Source organism: Poecilia formosa, unplaced genomic scaffold (genome assembly GCF_000485575.1).
Source record: "Poecilia formosa unplaced genomic scaffold, Poecilia_formosa-5.1.2 Scaffold487, whole genome shotgun sequence".
Classification (NCBI taxonomy): domain Eukaryota; kingdom Metazoa; phylum Chordata; class Actinopteri; order Cyprinodontiformes; family Poeciliidae; genus Poecilia; species Poecilia formosa.
In genome coordinates, this window is record NW_006800426.1 from 294,274 (window position 1) to 314,187 (window position 19,914).

At 38.2% G+C, this 19,914-nt stretch overlaps 1 protein-coding gene across 15 annotated transcripts in view; it reads left to right on the forward strand.

Moving 5' to 3' along the window:
* The window catches only part of LOC103156572 (pleckstrin homology domain-containing family A member 7-like), a 152,466-nt gene that overhangs the window by 89,408 nt on the left and 43,144 nt on the right, over positions 1-19,914 (forward strand). For all 15 annotated transcript variants that reach the window (XM_016664448.1, XM_016664446.1, XM_016664447.1 and 12 more), the window contains 3 exons: positions 8,807-8,924; positions 16,119-16,223; positions 18,244-18,316. In XM_016664448.1, coding sequence (XP_016519934.1) covers positions 8,807-8,924; positions 16,119-16,223; positions 18,244-18,316 — 296 coding nt within the window. The remainder of the gene's footprint in view (positions 1-8,806; positions 8,925-16,118; positions 16,224-18,243; positions 18,317-19,914) is intronic.

Consider the following 19,914-nt stretch of genomic DNA (forward strand, 5'->3'; position numbering starts at 1 on the left):
CATCGTTAGCAGTTAGCCTGTGATGGTATTTTAATTTGGCCGCCAGGTCGTTCATATCTTGTCAGCCAGTGTGTTTTCTCCTTAAAGAATACTAAAATGATAATAATTTAAAAGTGTGAGAGGTTTCTTAAAAGCTTGTAGCCTATAAACATGTGTTAGCTAGTAAGCTAGCCCAACAAGAAGGATTTTTGTCAACAACAACCTACATTTGGTAAAAAAAAAACTAGCCTCTTGTTCTAAGCTTTGCCTCGGCTGTTGAGAAACAATTGCTTCCTGTTGAAGTTTTAAATGATTGGATATGATTTTACTGAATCGCTAATGTTTGGCTGTGACGTATCTAATGTGCTAGCTTGATGAGGCTTACAAGAAATGGTGTGTGCTGTGAACGTGCTACAATATCTTTGTCTTAAACTTTCCTCTTGCTCTGACTTTATTTGCTTGATATTTTGAATCGTGGCCAACACTGACCCGGTGTCTTCATTCATGTCAAGAGCCAAGAAACTGTAAGGTATACAAATAATTTACCTTTGCCAGACCATAAAACAGAACCAGTGCATTTGTGTGTTCAGTCGTGAAGAGACCCAATATCAGAAACAGAAACTAAACTATTTTTCGGGCAAGGTTGTGACACTTAATTATTTATTAACACTGATTTATTATACTGCGAAGTTTGCAATTCAGTAATAGTAAAAAAACAGAATATATTGTTTTCATATAATAAATCTACACAAACAAGAATGCGAAAGTAGGAACCACACGGTTCCTACTGTTGGTGTGCAACATCTGGTCATAGATGAGGAAACCCAAACTTAAGATTCACAGATAGAAATTTTGTGCTGCAAATGTTCAAGCTGAACAACAGCCTTGAAGCAACAACTTTCAGGAGTCTTACCATCAACTTGCTGTTGCTAGGAAACAGTTGAAGAGGTAGCAAAAAAATTGTTTTAGCTGGACTTAAATGTTTCATGTTTCCTGTTGATGTGAGCAGGTTATAAATGTAGCGGGTTAAGTTGGTGTACCTTAACCAGGCAGTGGGATCTTTTTGTCTTCAACATTTGTAAAGCATTTCTCAGTCCTCTAAGTTAAGCTAAGCTAATTTATTTCACCACTTTCCATCTCACATTTCTAAAAACCTTCAGACTTTAGTGTAAAAGTATTAACCCTGAGTAGTTAGCTACATAAGGAAATAATTTAAGACATTAGTTATAAAACCATAAGTTTATCACAATCCAGAGCAGGTTTTAATCTTGTCCTTTGAAAAGTGAATGTGCTCCATATGTGGTAGTAAATGTTTCAATTTCAATTTCTAGCTGTGTTGTAGCATTTAAAGCACTGACAAAGTAATTTCAGTCACTGTGCAGAGAAATGGAAGATTACATTCCCACCCACTGTTTGCTACAAATACTAATTATCTTGTTACTTTGCCACCACAGAAAACAATACAACAAAGACAGTTTTAGCTGTTCAGCAATGTAAGTGTGACAGGCAGGGTGTCTAAAGTTTGCCCCTACCTGCTTTATTAAAGAAGGTAATCCCCACCAACACCATTAAAGGATATAATTTATAATTTCCTGCACTCATTATTCTATACATCAATACATCTATGAGAAATGTGACAATAATTAGGCTTTTCATGCATCTGCGTACTATTAGACCCATTTTAATCTGATAGTTGATGATGATTTTATAGTGGCTGCTTATGGTTTGAAAAAGCAATGAAAAGATGCTAGTGAGTGTCAAGGACAACCTATTGGGTGAGTGCTGAAAGCAAAGACTACAATGTAGAAGTGTAGGTTGGCTGGACATTTACTTAGTATATCCCATCTACAAATACATTATTACTTCTGGATATTAGACTACGCTGTCTAACTCCTGTGCTTAATTAAAGTAAATGCCATTTAAGTTAAGCTATGCTAACTCCCCTTAACTTAGAATTTAAGTTAAGCTGAGATAACTCGGCTAAGATAACTTAGTTTAACTTAGACGTAAGTTTACCTAGCTATAACTTAAAAGTCAGCAAAATTAAAAATTAGCTTTTAAGTTTACTAAATTAACTTAAATAAGCTAAATTAACATAAGTTAAAAGTTAGCTTTCAATTTAGCTGAGATAGCTTAACTTAACTAAGCTAAGTTAGCTCTTGAAAACTTGGTAGCGTTAGATTTGAGTATAATAAATTGTTTAAATATCGAACACATTCTGTGAAGTTATTGGTAAAAGTGTCATATTACATTTGTTAAAAGCACAATTCCTCGGAGTGTTGGAAGCTAACGGCTAGTTAGTTAACGGCCAACTTTTTTTTTGCCAACAACTCAATCTGAAGATCTTCACAACATTTGGAGCATTTTGTTCTCAGCTGAAGTGTTTCTGTTTGTCCAGCCTGCTTTTCATCAGAAACTTACCTCTTAGAGTTGCTTTGATTCTTTCATGCACGCTTGAGAAATCCTTCAATCTCCCGTGGCTGTGGATTTCTCATATATTACGCCTTCTGCTCTTTCTGTTGTCGACCTGTGGCTGTGGGAGTGTTGAGTGTGGCTCACATCCACAGCATTTTAAATAACTTCAATAACTTTCAGGTACCGTCTTTTAGTAAAATGTCAAACTTTTATAGAAATGGCTCTTTCTGTGTAATTAAATCTAATTTCTGCCCTGTCTGTTCATAGCATTCCTCAGATGTTTTTTCTTTTTTTCTGGATGAGCAGAAACACCCTCCACCCTTCTTACTCAAGGTCAATGTTGCAGCGTGGAATTATAATGCATGTGCCATTTGCCTTAGATGAAATAATCTCCATGCCATCTCACTTAGATGACACTTCTGATCTTTGAATATGGTCTCCCTTTTTCATGACCCTTTTTTTTCTCGCACCAAAGACTTTCCACCAAGGTCAAATTCCCCTAAAGTTTTCACTAAAGCACTGGAACTGTTTATGTCTGCGTCATCTTTAATAATTTACACTGTACTCTGTATTTCTGTGAACCCTTCACTTTGGGATTTACAGTTTATGGCTTCATTTCTCGCTTTTGATATCACTTCAAAGAATTGGCCTATAGTTTGGTCATTTGGATTAATGCGCTGATATTTTTGAAGTTATCACTTCAAACGTTTATTATCCCTTGAACTGATCTACTGTTGAACTGTTTCCAGTGTTGCTCTGCAGTAAAGTTACATTTTGACCAATTGATATTAATTAGAACTTGGTAGAAATGTCTAGTTTTAGGACGATTATACATTTGATGAAATATAAAAAAACTAAAAAAAATAATTTAAGGTACTGTTGGTTTCAGTACCATTGCTTTCCAAACCAGTTTTTTTACATTGGCTAATAACATAAGGTGACCACAGACTGTTGCCTGAAAGTAGTGCACCGATATGAAACTTTGGTCCGATATCGATATGCGATACTATTACTGTTTCTATGGCCGATAACCAGTATTTACCGATATATGACCGAACAATCACCAATTGGCCAACCTTCTGCCCTGTTTGTCCTGAAACACAGACAGCACAATCAGATGGAAATAAACATTGATGGTTAATATCCAGCTTTACTTGTCCCATATTTTTTAAAATCGACTAACATTGGCTGATACCAATGTTGATGCCGATATATCATACATCCCTACCTGAAATTGCCATCTGGCTGGCTTTAAAGATATTAATTATTTCCAGATTTCTGTTTTTGTTGTAAGTTTTTATTTTTCTTACTAGTTTTGCATTTTAATATTTAGTTTGTATTTTAAATTTCTTATTATGTTTGTTCTGTTTCATGTAACTAAAAGCCCATCTAGTGACAGACAATATAAATTAGTTTAGGCTGTATGTCTTAAAGTGTATGCTATTAACTCTTAAAGGTGCAGTATGGAACTTTTACAGAAAATATTTTTTATATTTGTTAAAACTATCATTATGTTGTAATCTGTGAAAACATTGAGCCCCTCTGCCTTTCACCCAGTGCTGGCTGCTGAAATGCACCACCAATCACAGCCAGGAGGCGGGTCTTAGCATTGTCCATCACATTGTCCATCACACTCGTCTACATGTGAGTGATTGACAGCGCCAAGACCCTCCTCTTGTTTGGGAGCCTCTCATTTCTTCAGACAGCAATAATAGCTGTCCTGACATAGTAACTGCTTTAACAAATATGTAAAGAACATATTTTTCTAAAAGTTACATACTGCAGCTTTAAAACAGCAAATAAATGTATTGAATTGAATTCTACTGTAAAAGCCTGTAGGGACATTGCTTTGCCAGTTTATATTTTTAATTTAATCTTTCTGATGTAAATGTTCCAGGTCCATTTCCTGCTGAATAGAAACACCACATGTCTGAACCTGTGTACACCAGTTCAGCCCACTGCTGAGCCTAATGCTTAAAGGTCAGATTAGTTAGAAAGAAAAGGAAGTAGGTAAATTAAACTAATTCAATTTCGCCTCCTCAGACTCTGCAATCAGAATCCTGTTGTGCAAACCACTTCAATCAAAGCTGCCGCACCCGAACCGCTCTGTGACCAAAGACTTTTTATTTTATTGTGTGACTTTAATTGTGTCTGTGTGCTTTAATTAGACAATATGCAGCGGTTTAGTGGCTCTGTGCGTTAGCACTGCTGTAAAGATGAACCAAGTCAAGCGAGTGCGTTCAGACTCGGGCGATGATGTAAGGAACTTTCTGATTCCTCCAACCAATCCCGGTTCTGTTTTTGTCAGGTGGACGAGCTTTACCAACCGCCAACTCAACCCTGACATTTAAAACAATTACACAAAAAACTCAACTTTTAAATTAGAAAACATGGAACTCGTTTACACTTTTTAGGTCTTGACCTTTTTTAAAGTTTGCATGAAATCCTCCTGACAGCGGACAATGTCCTCCCACACTGTGGCACGCAGCAGTTTTGCATTTGTAGGCAGAAGCTGATACTAAGAGGAAAACACAATTAAAACTCTACACAAAAAGTGTTTCCCAATTAGAAGGCATAATAAGACAGTCCAGGTTATGACAAGATTTCGGACTAGAAACTGTAAGTGATGCTGAATTTATCCGAGAGAGGAACGTTTTGTTGCCTAATTATATTCAAATCTGTGATGGAGTTGAGCGTGACAGAACCATTTGTTTTCACTTTTCAAACTAATCAGACACACTCAGCCAGCCGTCCCCATGCCGATATTTAAAGTCTCATCTGTTTTACTACAGGAAGTCGTCTTTCGCCTCCAATTCAGAGGCGCACAAGCAGGCATCATAATTTGGAATTAGCTTGAGAGGCCAAAGGGCAATGGCAGGGACGACGCAGCTTGCGTCAACTATAAACATAGCTAGATGTTAGACTACACAATTTAATGTCTTGAAATTGGGCCTCTGTCTCTTTAAAAACTCCTGCCGGTTCTAAAACTCCGCCTTCAGGAAGTCATCACAACATGGCTCCTCTATTAACCCTTTAAGAACGTTTTTACCAGCATTTCACTGAGAAGTAGCTCCTATAATGAGCTCAGCAGATGTGCAGTTCTACCAGGTGTTTGCTAATTGCTGCTGGCTAGTTTTAAGGAGCTGAGTGTGGGGAATTGGAGGGGTAGAGCTGCTCTGTGAGGCAGAAGCTACGAAACTCCAACTCAAAGGAGGAGCTGCATCTTGAAGGCGGAGCTAGATCCACCCAGGCGTTTTGCACAGCTGAACAGTTGCCATGGAAATTAAAGGATTTCTCAAACATACACGAAAGAATCAAAGCAACACTTCAGGTATGTTTTGATGAGGAAATAACAATATAGCATGATGTAAAGCTCATAAAAGTTTATTTTACTGCCCCTTTCAAATAAACGCCAGGCCTGGTGGAGGGGGCAGCTGAAGCATGATGGCCCGCCAGGCTTATAATGCACTGAGGGAAACCCTGATGATGATCAACATGCTTCAAACCTAAAAACTGTACTTTTGTCACATTATTTCTAGCAAACATCCATAAATACCCAATATTTGTTTTAATGAAACAAGGATAATCGATCAATGCAGATCATATTTTTGAGCGAGAGAGAGAGAGTTTTCTATTTCTAATTCCACCCTGAACATGGAGAATGAAGAAACAGATCAATCACTATCAGAGGTACAATTTATCAGCCATTAGTTTTCTATTTTTTTCCCCTGCTTTTTATCATAGAGAAAGAAACGTTGGACCATTGTGCAGCACGACTCGGGGGCGTCAGCATCATAAAGAAACATCTAGCCATTAGCATCCCGTTTTTATTGTCCGGTAGCTTGCATCTGTACAGTTCGGTCCACCCTCTCACACACTGCTGCTCAAATGAAGCTTTACTTCACCTTAGGCTGAAAAATCTGCCTTTTTGTTTTTGGCAGTTCTGCTGCTCAGATTTTTACATCTCTTTGCCTGTTTTGACAACTTTATTCATCAAAAAAAAAATGGCATTGCAGATTTTAGCAGATGGCTTTTAAAAGCTTCTGTGCATTTTAATTGGTTGAAAAATTATATGTTTCTCCGGTATATGATTTTTCTACATCAAAGGACGTCGATGAAAATTTAACTGCAACTCAAAAAGTATTTTTTCTCCGTCAAAGATCTAACTAACATCCAACTTCATTTGTCACTGTCGGTGAAAAATGAAAAGGCTTTGAGTGCAGTGCCTATAGAAAGTACTCCCTCCTCGCATGCATTACCATTTTGTTGCTACTGGCAGAATCAGCATAATTTAATTTTTTTTTTTACCAGAAAATGTACAAAAAAATCCCTTTGTTGTTAAAGTGGAAATTGTTTAAAAAACAAAAAAGAATGATAAGTAATAATGATAGTAATAATTAAGTGACTGCGTAAATATTCACTCCAATCCACTCACTGTGATGTGACTACAATTCTCTGGAGCTCTGTTGAATCTGCCCAACATAAAATATTCAGCATAATTTATGTTGAATATTTTCATTGTCATTATTTTGTAGAAATTATGTTTTCTCATTGACATTAAATGTTTTCTTTTTTGACATTTTTTTGTCAAAAATACCACATTTTGTTGATTATAATTGATTTGTAAAATCGATACAAAGGGTAAATCACAGGCAAAGAATGTTGCCATTAAAAATCCAAAGAGCTTCTGATAGAGCAGCAGGGTAAGAAATAGACAGGTAAGGCATAACTCTCCTTATTATCATCATTATTATTAAATGTAAGTAGTAGTAAAGCCACTGCAGTCATGCTCTCACTCACTAAAACTGGAGTCTTCATCTCTGGTTCTTCCTGTGACTTGTTGATGCGTCTCTGAGCTAACAGAGCTGAATCAAAAAAAAGCCCAGTTACTTTCTCAGTCAGATTTCCAGAGTCCTGCTTATGACCCAATGATTTAACTCAGGTTTGTTGAAGCAAAGACACATGTAAGGGTTGCAGGACTCTGGCCCTCAGTAACTGGAGTTGAAGTGCCTGGCAGTAAAGACTCCCACATTCTGCACCAGCACAACTTCATCAGCTCCGTGTCGCATACAAAACTATTCAATGTGAGCACTGTTTACTGTGCAACACGGAGAACCTTTAAGTGGTCTTACAATTGACCTTTGCATGGTCATGTCCGGTGGTCGTCCGCTTTGAGTACGTCGCGAGTCGCAGACCTCTGCAGAACGAAGTACACCCAAGTATTTTGTGGTCTTAGATGTTGCTAGGCAGTCAGTGACAGTGTGAAAGTTGTTGCTGCCAAGGATGGTGGAGCCACTTCTATTAGCTCATTGCTAGTTTGGTTAGCTTTTACGTCGTTGGAAACCAGTCTAGTTTGATGATCTGCAACATCTATGTTTGACAAAAAGCAAAAACAAAAGAAATGCTGATGAGGTCAATAGTTTATCATCACACTTTAAGTCAAACTTTGTCAAGTTTCATTTGTATACCACATTTCAGAACAAGGCAGTTCAAACCACTTGGCAACATGAATCCATAACACAGTAACCAATTAAGATACATTACATTTTATCAAATGCCATCATTTAAATCATCGAGGAAATATACAACAAATAAACTGATCAGTGTTCCAGCAATTATGAATCTAAAGTTATTATTATTTTTTTTAATTAAAGCTACTCAGTGTTTTGGTAGTTTTGCAGTTTTCAAGAAGTTTGTTGGAGCATAAAAACTGAATTGTGGATCTGCCATGTTTGGTTCCTTTGCTCCTTGGCAGACAATAATCCAGTGTTTCATTAGCTTACATTTGTCTTGTCTGTTCTGTAAAGCCTGTGAAGCAGTCTTTAGTCTCTGCTTTTCTCCAGTCTCAAGGCTGGATTAGCTTTAGCTTAGCATATAAAGCTACATACCACGACCTGCTGCTTTGTGCGCTCTTGTATTTTACTTCACAGTCCATTTATCTGCTTCCTGTTACGCGCCAGTTGCTTGAGGCAATTTATTTACACTAATGTGTTGGTACAAAAAAGGAAATGGATTCATTGGAAAGATTCCATTCATTGCCATTCAAGGTGTGTGTGGGTTTAGCGTGAGAGTGACACATCCTGCCGTCGGGTCGCTTTAAGTGTCGCAGTGTGAGAGGTTGGCAGCCTGTTCTACCCAGATATTCAAACTGGCAGCCGCTTTTGCTTCCAGACTAGGAGAACTGACTGCTGCTTGTCGACCAGCCACGGAGGGATGGCTTTTACAACCTAGAAAGCAGATAGAGCTTGAATTTTGTGGAGCACTTGTAGATTAAGCAGACCAACGACATTCCATAAACCAAAAGTGTGATTGTAGCTCAATTAATCGGCTGTCTATTTCCGGGGCAGAGCAGTCTGACACTCGTTCCTTTGTGTGTGTGTGTGTGTGTGTGTGTGTGTGCGTGTGTGCGCAGGTCGCAGGGTCCTCGCATGATGTCCAGATTCACGGCTGAGCAGCTCTCCAGCACCACTGTGAGTGAGGCCTCCACCGCCATCACCTCCTCCACCGTGGACTCCACCTCTGCCTCCAAGGTTGGTGGGCATGTCTGTGCTTGTCTATAAGATACCTGCTTGTTTTTGTGACATTCTGCGGTCGGCCAGAACATGATGTTTGTAACTTTGTCCACGTGTAACAAAGAGCGACATGGAGAAATCAACAGGTGCCTCGAATTGGACAATTTTACGTCGGCTGGACGTGAATGTTGATCAGAAATCTGAGGCTCAGTAACTAAACCCAAAATCAGCTTTTTTGTTTGTGGAGAGAAGCTGTATAAATGGAGCTATAAGGTTCTGTCATCTGATGCTGTACAAATTGTGACATTTTAAAGTGTTTAATCTTGTAATATTTGGTCTTAAGCTGTCTTAGTGATGCCCTCTCTGGATTGGAGGCTGGCTACTGCAGTTGAAATTCCCAGTTGGCTACAAACGGTGCAGCTCAGTTGATATCTTCGTCTGTTTTTAGAAACCCAAATGGAAGTTCGAAAAACAGTGTGGATGTGAATTTGTGATGTCTAATATAAAGGCTCACTTCACTGCTTCATGTACGGCGTCAGATTTCTGCCAAAAACTGTGAGGTGCTTAAAAAGCACACACCACAGCACATTTATTAACTTTCACTTAAGGTTAAATAAATGTAAACTTTGACTCGGTGCGAACGTCACAGAATTTCCTAAACAAGCTTCGAAGTTAAAGCTCTCTGATTCAGATCACGCGTAGGTCCTGAGCCCTTCCGTCTTTGCCGAGCAGAGATGCCGCCGAGGCTTTTTGCTCCTGTTACTCTATCTCTTACGCTTTAACACCCTCGTCTCCGGCTCCGTTTTCTCCGGCTTCTCCGGCTCCGTCAACAGGTGCCGCGGGACCCACATTGAACTCGTGTCATCGAGTAAGGCGCAACAGATGACAAGACATCCATCAAGACGCCCAATCACGGCTTCCAAGCCCAGTGTTTTATCGGCCCCGCGGCCGTGCCAGGTGCTCTGGCTCATCACTCCCCTGCCTGTCATCAGATGGCGGTAAAATAAAGCCCACACTGACGAGAACAACTCTGGAGAAAGAGGCCTGTCTGGGAGAGGAAGATGAATCATTGGTATCCCCTCTCACGCAGCGCACCGCCATCTCGATTTGAAAGCTGCCGTCTGAATAAGTCATATCTATTCCTCCCCTGACAAGGCATCAGAGGGTGTGCTGAAACAGAAATTACCCACTTCCCCTCCGAGAGTAATGTGTCACAATTCTCTCCTCAGCTAAAGCCGCCTTCATAATATCTGGGAATGGGATTAATCAAAGTGACATGTAGGGGTCCCTGTTGCATGTTCTGGATTTTATTTTATTTTTTTTTGTTTTGTTTTGGTGCATTCATAAGCCTCATCAGCTCCCCTGCCTTACTGTTTAAAAATAACATCTTTCAGCCTAAGAAATAAGCATGTTGAACGTAGTACATGGTTTATCTACTTTTTACCTTTAAGTTTAAGCATTTAGAAAAAAAGAGATAATTTGACAAAAAAAACTACCTCACATTAAACAGTTAAACCTGTTGTCACTATGTTTACTAACTTGCCATGTATGCTGGAGTACTGCAAAAATGTAACACGAAGACCTAAAAATGAAAAGCGGTGCACTTTTTATTTTATATGAAGTCACTTCTCCTTTAAAGTTTGCATTGCTTTCCAATTGATTCATCTAGGAATGCAGTTTCAATGCTCCATGAGCAATAATTACTGGGACAGTTAATCATCATGCAAAATTAGTCATTGCATGGCCAATGTGCACTGCCAGTCAGATGGCTGAAAGAAAGATTAAACACAAAGTTCCCTTGATAGCTAGTGAAACTGTTCAGAAAACACTGCTGGTTGATTAAGTAGTCTTGATGTAAAGCCTGGACCATCACTCTTGGTTCTAAATGCTGTGATACAATGACATCATCATTATTGATATGGTATTATTATTATTATTATTATTAGCTTCTTCTTTAGCTTTGATGGTATGGTAGTATCAAACTACTTTTAAAAATGGTTGTTTTCATTTGAGTACAAGTATTTTAAAGGCGGCCTGTTTCCGAGAAAACCCAGACATGCGCGCTCTCGCGCACGCACACACACACACACACACACACAGTCACTTTGGGTGTCAGATGCAAACTGGTGCATGGAGACAGATCAAGTCCACCAGCCTCGTCCTTCTTGCCTTTTTACGGGAGGCTTTGATGGGACGGGAACGAACAGATTTAAGAAGCTCCATCATCAATGCTTTGAAACGTTTCTCTTTGAATTTCTCCATCTGGGTGTTTCTGGAGCCAGGAATGACAGTAGACACACATCAGAGACCTGAATTTGTATATTTGAAATATGAAAGTCTTTTTGGGAAAGACTGGGCGATGCGAGTGAAACGAGCGTCTAATCAAATGAAAAACGGACTCTGCTGTCAACGACAGCCGTTTTTAGGATTTAGATGTCCATCGAATTAGACTAGTTGCTTAGCGGTCATCAGTGATATTAAACTTTTAAGCTTTTTAGACGGACATGAGATAGTTTAAAAAATGAAGAAAAGGGAAGCTGCTTATTCTTAAAGCAGTTTTACCCCAGTTATTTTACATTTGCAGTTTCAGAGAAACGCTTTAGCTAATCTGGGCTAACACAGAATTTTTTGGGAATGTTGACAAATTTTATGGCCTGGTAGTTGCGATATAAAGGTGGCATGTGGAATTTCGGTGAATGCCATACGTCATGTGGCAACAATGACCCAGTTAGGGCTGGAACGATTAATTGTGATGAATCTATTATGGCTATAATCTTCAACTAATTTAGCTATCAATTAATTGTTAACAGGAGTACACAGTATCAAAAAAGGCCATTTGCTAAAAGAATAACACCATCAAAGTAATAACTAAGACAAGATTTACAAAACTATATACATTTTCCATTTAAGATTTAAATAAATGTAAATATGTTCTGCCTAGAATTCCTCAAGTGCCATTATTTTAGCTTCACCAACTTCAAACTCTGTAAAAAAAAAAATCTTCTGTTAAGAACCTTTTGTTAGCTAATTATTAATGCGTCAATCAAAAAAATTAAACTCAGCAGATTAGTTGTACACTGACATTGAGCCTTTTCACAAATTGCTGCTTGAAGTATTTTTGTAGTTGCACTTCTATACTTTGCTACAAATGAGCAAGCACTCACTAAAGGAATGCTATGCTGCTGCATGTTAGGCAATAAAATGTGAATTTCATTATCTTAAAAAGCAATTTAATTATTTAGTTTCATATTTAAATGTATTTCTAATATTATAAAAATGTTAAATGGAAAATCAGCTGAATGTTTTCCACTTTTTTTTAGCAAATTAATCAATTGTCAGAATAATTGATAAATTAACCGATTTCTACAATATTTATAAGTAGCAGAGCCTAGACCCAATAATTTACTTGATCTCTTTGCTACACAGTTGTTCTGCTTGTGCTGCACTCACCTCGGCATTACGGATGCTTAAAGTAAATCTGACATATTGTCTGATTATTTAGCTAATAATTATGACTATAAATAAACATATTTTATTTCTTTGCGTTTATACCTGCGTAAAATGCATCTTTGGTTAAGCTGCCATACATAGGAAGATTCTTTATGATTACTGTAGCCTCGAGGTAAAGCTCTTTAAGAGCCTTTTGCATCTACGACAGATGAGTTTCTTTTCATCATCTCTCTGTTCCCGTCACCTCTCGAAGAGAGTGAGATAATAGCTCATGAGATGCAGATAAGAAAATTAAAACATACATCTGAGGGTCTACTTTTAAGTGGTTTTCCTTTTGAGTCCAAAAAGCTACAGAAGTGTAACTCCTGTTGTATTTTGCTCATCTACCAAGAGGAATTGCGAATCAGCTCAAAAATAATTTAGTATTTTATTAACCCAAAATTTTAAACCTGCATATTCTATTTTGTTGTACAAGAAGCTACCTGGCCAGTGACTCTGTCTGCTAAAGGAAGCCAGACTCCCTCCACGCTGCCACTCTTTGTCCCCCGATCAGCTGGCGGGTCGGGATTCACATTAAGGGTCGACTCCTGTAAGTGCATCACAAACAAGAGCTCTGAAGGGGACGGGAAGGCATTACTCTTGTTTAATTACTTTGCCCAGGGGAATTAAACTGGCAGCGGTGTGGTCTCGGGACGGTCCCTCTTGGCTTTCAGCTCGCCTAATTGTGTGCCACTCACATAATAAGTAGCTGTTTAGACTCTCAGTCACTCACCTACAAGACAGAATGCTGCCGCGCCGCAGGGACCAGTGGCTGTTCCACAAAATTACCCTTAGCCTAAAAATAGACCTCCGCATTGCACACACACACACACACACACACACACACACACACACACACACATAGAGGCAATGCATGCCACATGAACATGCTTAATATTTACCGCATGGCGATATTGTAGTGTCTCTGTGTGTATTGTCTTCTCGCTTGGCCAACCAGCCTCGCTCTAATTAGTGAGTCTGTTTGCTTCTTTCCAGCTGTGGAACAGCAGACATTCACGCTCACATCAAACAAACATTCACCTCCAGCTCTGATGGGGAATGAAGTTTTTCTTCTGAGATTTTAGAATACTATAGGCCTGTCACTATAAGCAATTAATCAATTAATCGCATGATAAATTCAATTGAGCTCTACAATTTACATTCTGATCATCATTTTTGAAGGGCAACTTTTATTTAGATGATTCATTTCATTTATGGTCTCTGCTGTGTGTTTTTTATTTCTGTTTTCCTTAGTGTTTTTGCTCATCACGTTTTATTTTAAATATTTGAAATTTCTTCCAGTTTTAGTGTCAAGTTATTGTTTTTTACAAAATTAAAGTTTTTGGCCTTCAAGAAACCAAACTTACATGATGGTGTCTGAAAATGATCTCAAAACAATATTGTTTTTTTTAATCGCAATAATTTCTGGGACAATTTATCGTCCAGCAAAACTAATCGTGCCAGGCTTAGATAAGTCATTTTATGATCAGTGTACAAGTTAGATAACATGTGTAGGATGTATTGAGCTATTGTTATATTGCTAAAGTATTACCTAAGTAAATTTTTTTTAAAAATAACACAAACTATAATTTATAAAATTTCCACAAAAAACCTGCAAAACGTTAGATATTTTAAAAAAATCACCAATCACTTAGAAATAAAAATAATTTCCACTCTTTATTCCTCAGACAGTCTAATTTTCTGTACATTAGAGTGAAAATACATTTTAGTGTGTTCAAAACAGACAATGCCGATTGGTAGTTGCTGGGATTTTTACATGGAGTTCCTCAGGGTTGAGTGTTTGGAACAATGTTGTTCCTTTTTCATATCAGTGACGTGTGTAAAGTTTTTATACTGTCTGTAGATGACCAAAACATTTATTTTGCTGTGTAAAGAACATAAATCCACTTCACAACCAATTCGAGGAGAGCTGAAATACCTGGTTTGATGTTAATACACTGACTTTAAATCAGAGTAAAACGATTCTCCGTCAACCACTTTAACAGCTTAAATTTTGATGATTGATTCGGTTTTGTCATTTCATTTTTCTTTTTCACTTTATTTAGATTTAATTCCGTTTTTCCTTTAACCCTCCTCTTTGCTGTCTCCTCTCCTTTGGATTTGGATTCTTACAAAATACAAGTTGATTCTCTTTTAAATCTCAGTGAAGGCACTGCAGCCGCACAAGTGAGTTTCTCAAGGGAAATTATATCTGTTGAGGATACAGGCACTTCAATACGCACATGCTATTATTAGCAAGGAATGCTTGCTCTTTGTCAGCTATCTTTCATATACATAGCATGTTGGCCTCATCCATCATCACCAGAGCCTGTCACCGCCGACAGACAAGTATACAGAGTCACTCACTAAGCTTTCCTGTCAGCAGTTTTGTACAAATAAAAATGAATAAATGAATTTGTATACAGACGCTTTTACTTGAACACCCCTAAATAAAATTCAGCTCAATCAATTACCTTTAGGAGTGACATAAACAGTAGATGGTGTGTAATTTAATCCCAGCGTTCAGCTGTTAGGAGGTTGTTGAGAACATTAGTAGCATCATGAAGACCAAAGGACACAGCAGGCAGGTTTGGGAGAAAGTGGAGAGGTTGAGTCAGTGGAAGGTTATAAAACAATGTCCCAACATGCAGATCACATCAGAAAAAGCCAATTTAAACATCAGAAAATGGAAAGAAGAACATTAAGCTGAGAAGCAGCCAAGTAGCCAGTAGTGCACCCTTATCCCATTGGGGTGATCAGGGGTGCTGGTATCTATCTCCAGCTGTCAACAGGTGAGAGGCGGGGTCACCCTGGACAGGTCGCCAGTCCATCGCAGGGCAATTATCCAAACTTGCAAACCTCCTATCATTTTATGCTACTGATTTAATATCGTCTGTTCGCCCAGTGATTCTTTGAAAACCTGTTAAATAAACACGTAGTCATGCATGAGGTTCAGCTGTTTTGCTTTGAATGGTGGGAATAATTTGGGTGGGAAAAATGGTTTTAAGTTGTAGCCCAAAAGACTTTTAGCTGAAGTTGTCGTTAAGAAGGTTGTACAAATTTTCAGACTTTGCCATTTACAAAAGTTTGAAAAAGGCAGATGAAATTTTGAAACCATTTCAGGGGTATAAGTACTTCTGCGAGACATACAGTATAATACACTGCAGTCACCATTGATTCTCAGAGTTACTGACTCGCTTTCTTTGATGTTACCTCTATGTACTTTTCCATATAGAGATGTGTAAACCTCTGACTTTCACTTCAGTCCTCCTCCTTCTCGCCCAGGAGAGAGAGGTTTTGTCTTTGTTTGACAAATATTATAGCAACAGTGACTGTCACTGTCAGAAATCAGGTAGAAAATTGTCTGTCGCCAAGTAATGACTATAATTAGGCAACAATTGGGGCAGAAAAGGAGAGGTATCAAAAAAAAAGATAATGATAGCGTGGATGAAGGCCCGTGCTGGGCTGCTGTAAGTGAGATTGAATGCTCTGATTAAGAGCAGAGCGCCAATTATGTCCCACTCGGATGAAGTCGGATGTCTTCCTTTTAATCTCAACTTCTAAACCACAGATTAGATACAGAAGTTTAGCATTTACAGCTAAAATGCACGTGCTTATCTACTGTATTGGTTTAAGAGCCTGTTTTTAAGTTACCTTGATGCCATGGAAAGATTTCTTGACTGACTGAATTATCCCTGGTTGTTTGGGTTTTGTGTGTTGCAGGCATCTCGATCCAGTGGGAAGACTCACAACTTTGGGAAAAGAGAACAATCCATCAAGAGGAATCCTAACGTCCCAGTGGTGGTCCGAGGATGGCTGTACAAACAGGTAGACCACCCCCCTGCTCAAATATCATAGTCCATCTCCTCATGTTCGAGACTTATTTTAGTTCAATCTGGAAAGACTCAGACGGAGAAAAAGGAACAATTAAAAGATTTAATGACAGGAAGATTTAATGTCTTCACCGCTGGCTCACTTCTGTTGCCAGACCATAAGATGCTTGTTGCATTCTGGGAAAAAATGCTTTACACTATTTATAAAATACAAAATTTTCTTTTGTACATTTTTGTCATAATGTAGGTGTTGCATTTCATTTATAAAAAAGTGTTAAATTTCATTTGGTGAAACCTGTCAGACTATATCTGATTTATGTCCAACAAAGATTTTCTTAAATTGTATTTTTTGTCATTGCTTACATCATCACCACAAAAATACTGGGATGAAATTGGACAGGTTTTTTTACATAACCAAATGAGAAAGAAATTGAGCATTATTGTGCTTTTGAACCATCTTACCATCACCCTGTTGTCTGACAATTTTATGAAGGTTAGTCTTTACCATTCCTTTATCATTCTTTGGATTATAGATATCTTTGTGCAGTATCTTTGGGCTTAGCAGTGTTTGCCAACAACTAACACCGATACTTACTGTGGAATGTTGGTAGGAATTGATGCATGGTTGAAATATCTCAACCATGCATCAATGGTTGCATTGATGCATGGTGACTGCACAACTGTGTATGGAAAAAAAAAGCAGATTCAAATGCAGGAAATGCTAAAGCAGTGAAATAACGGGAACCCCAGAGCCATGAGCTATGTCATAATATAGGCATATCATGACACCTGTATCACTAATAACCACAGCCAACAAGCCATCTTTAAAAATAAACGTTTTTATGAAATTTATGTCATTCAAAAACATAAAGTTTTCAGACTCTTGTCTTATTAAAAGAAAGACTGCTAATTTCCACATTTTTCGGATCATCAATTATTTTCTATTTTGTTGGCCAAATTTTTTTTTTACCATTCTTGAGTTCAGCAGCCAAACAAAATCATTTTAAGGGCCACAAATGGCTCTCGGGCCACACTTTGGTGTCCGAACTTTGATTGGACTACATTGTAACCATGATGATATAGGGTCAAGCTGCTGTTGATTGGATCGCCATCTTGACCAGCAGCGAATCTGAGAAACATGTATTATTATTATCCCTTTACACCTGTGTTGTTGTTATTATTATTATTATTATTATTATTATTATACAGATGTCCCCTCTCCACCAAATTCCACTCCAGTTGGGTCAGTAAAGTTTCGGCTTTTTTCCGCGGCCCACTTTTACTCCTCCCTGATTTATTCTGTGTACTTTAGGAATGTGGAGCACCTGGTGTTTGATCGCAGTTGGGATATTACTGGAGAGTGTTTGCTTATTTAAAGTTCTCCTTAAAATAACCGGCGCTCGGCACCGCCCCGCCGGAAAGACGCCTGGCCTCGCTACGATGCAAACGGCGAGACGACGAGAATCAAGACGGCAGCAAACAGTGGCACACGCATCACTATGCGTGACACCTATATCACAATTACAACGCCTCGGACCTCACACTCGGGTCAGCATCCCTGTGGCCAGTTGGACAGAGTGTGTTTTATTCCTTTCATCTGCCCACACCGCAGATACAACACATTTTCTACATTTTGAGCAAATGGGAAGAGTATTTATAACTTTGTTTGAGGTTGGAGGGTTTTTTTTTTTCTGCTTCTGCTGTGTCACCTCTCCTCTTTAAATGGCTCCATTTTTAGCAGGCGAACATTCAGGATGAAACAAGCAGTGGAACGAAGCAGCGAGCCTGTAAACATTCTCTACTGGTGTCCGGCTCACTTTTCCTCTAATAAAGGCGGTTTCTCTCCATATCTGCTTGGTCTTGTCACAAATTCTCCTTTCTTGCTTCCGTCACTCTGTGGACTTTGCAGTACATTATTATTATTATTATTATTATTATTATTATTATTATTATTATTATCATTATTATTATTATTATAATTCATGATTGTTTTGCCTCTTGTTTCCTCTCTGCAGGACAGCTCTGGGATGCGCCTTTGGAAGAGGAAGTGGTTTGTCTTGTCTGATTTCTGCCTTTTCTACTACAAAGGTGAGTCTGTGCAACAAGACCTAACATGAGCAAAACAGTTTGTTTTTTACACGGTATACAACTATAAAAACATAAGAAACTGATGATCAAATAAGTAAGGGGTGTCAATGGAAACCAAAAAATAAAAAAACGTGGTGAAGGAAAAACGTGTAGCTTTAAGCTGGAATTTCAGACAGTATTTCAACTTTGCCAAGTTAGATGGAAAAAAGGAAAGAACAGAGCATAAATACACCAAATTTCCTGTTATTTGTTTAAAAGTAGCAGTCGGAACCAACAGCCAACACGCCTCCATAAGAAATATATAATTTCCTTTCTGGAAGCATGCAATCCACTGCAAAAACACAACATCTTACCAAGTACTTTTGATCCAGTTTGTAGAGCAAATATTTAGTTTTGTCTTCAAATAAGACAAAACTAACTTACAAGTAACTTTTTAGCAAGATGTAAGAGCTTGTTTAAGTAAATATTCCTTTAATGTTTATTTTTTAGGAAGTATTAGTTCCAGATTTATTTCACTTCTAACATTTTTCATCTGCCAATCGAGCTAGTATTTTTTTTAAATCAATATTAAGGATTTTTTTTTTTTACTCTAAGCAATCTCCTATTTCTTGCTAAAAAGTGTCTTATAAGTTAGTTTTGTCTTATTTCAAGTGTACTGAGATATTTACTCTAGAAACTAGACAATAATTGGTAACATGTTGTGTTCTTGCGGTGTTGCTTTTCTACTTCCCCCAACTTGCTAAAAATGAAAATAGCTAACTTAATCAAAAATTGTCCGATTCCGTGGCCAGTTTCTCTTTAATCCTTCATTCATATTTCTTGATAAAACTATTTATATTCTGATTATCACTTGCCTGCTTGCTGAGATCGGTCATGAAATTTTAAGTTGGAAAACTTTGCAAGTGCAAATGCCTGCGTTTGTCAGTGATTAGTTGTGATGGTACCAACTTGGTCCAGAACTCTGTGCGTCAATCTACATTAAATTAAATTAAAAATAAATAAATAAAAAAAAAACAGTATATATGTCACAAATTTGACTTTGTATGAACTGTGTAGAAAAAGTGCCGACAGCTTGACATGCTCTGATTGTTTTTGTGAAGTGGAACTGACGAAGGAGGCAGTAAATCAGTCTTGGCGTCCTTTAATTGGATTTTTCCTAGTGAAACACATATGTGACAAGAGCTCACACACACACATCACACACACACACATCACACACTAACCGCTGGGCTCTGTCGTTCTTCCTGTCTTAATCCGCCTCTCTGCGCGCTCCTTCGCCATCTCCGTATATTTTTGACTGATCCTTTTGGGAGTCGCCTCGGCAGCGGGGTGGCATCGATTCGCCACAGTTTCAGTTTTGTCTCTTTTCAGTTCAAAGGTTTCTGCTCTCAAAGTGAAAAGTCTTGATCTGGTACGCTCGTCATTTCCTTTCATCTCGTGTGTTCACGAACACAAACACATGTTGGTCTTTCTATAATGTCGTGGGTACTGGTTTCCATTAGGGCTCTAGATTTCGTTTGTTTTTGCTTTTATTTGTCGCTTTTTAAACAATAAAATACAAGAAAGATCATAAACAGCTAAGTACTTCAATAATTCAT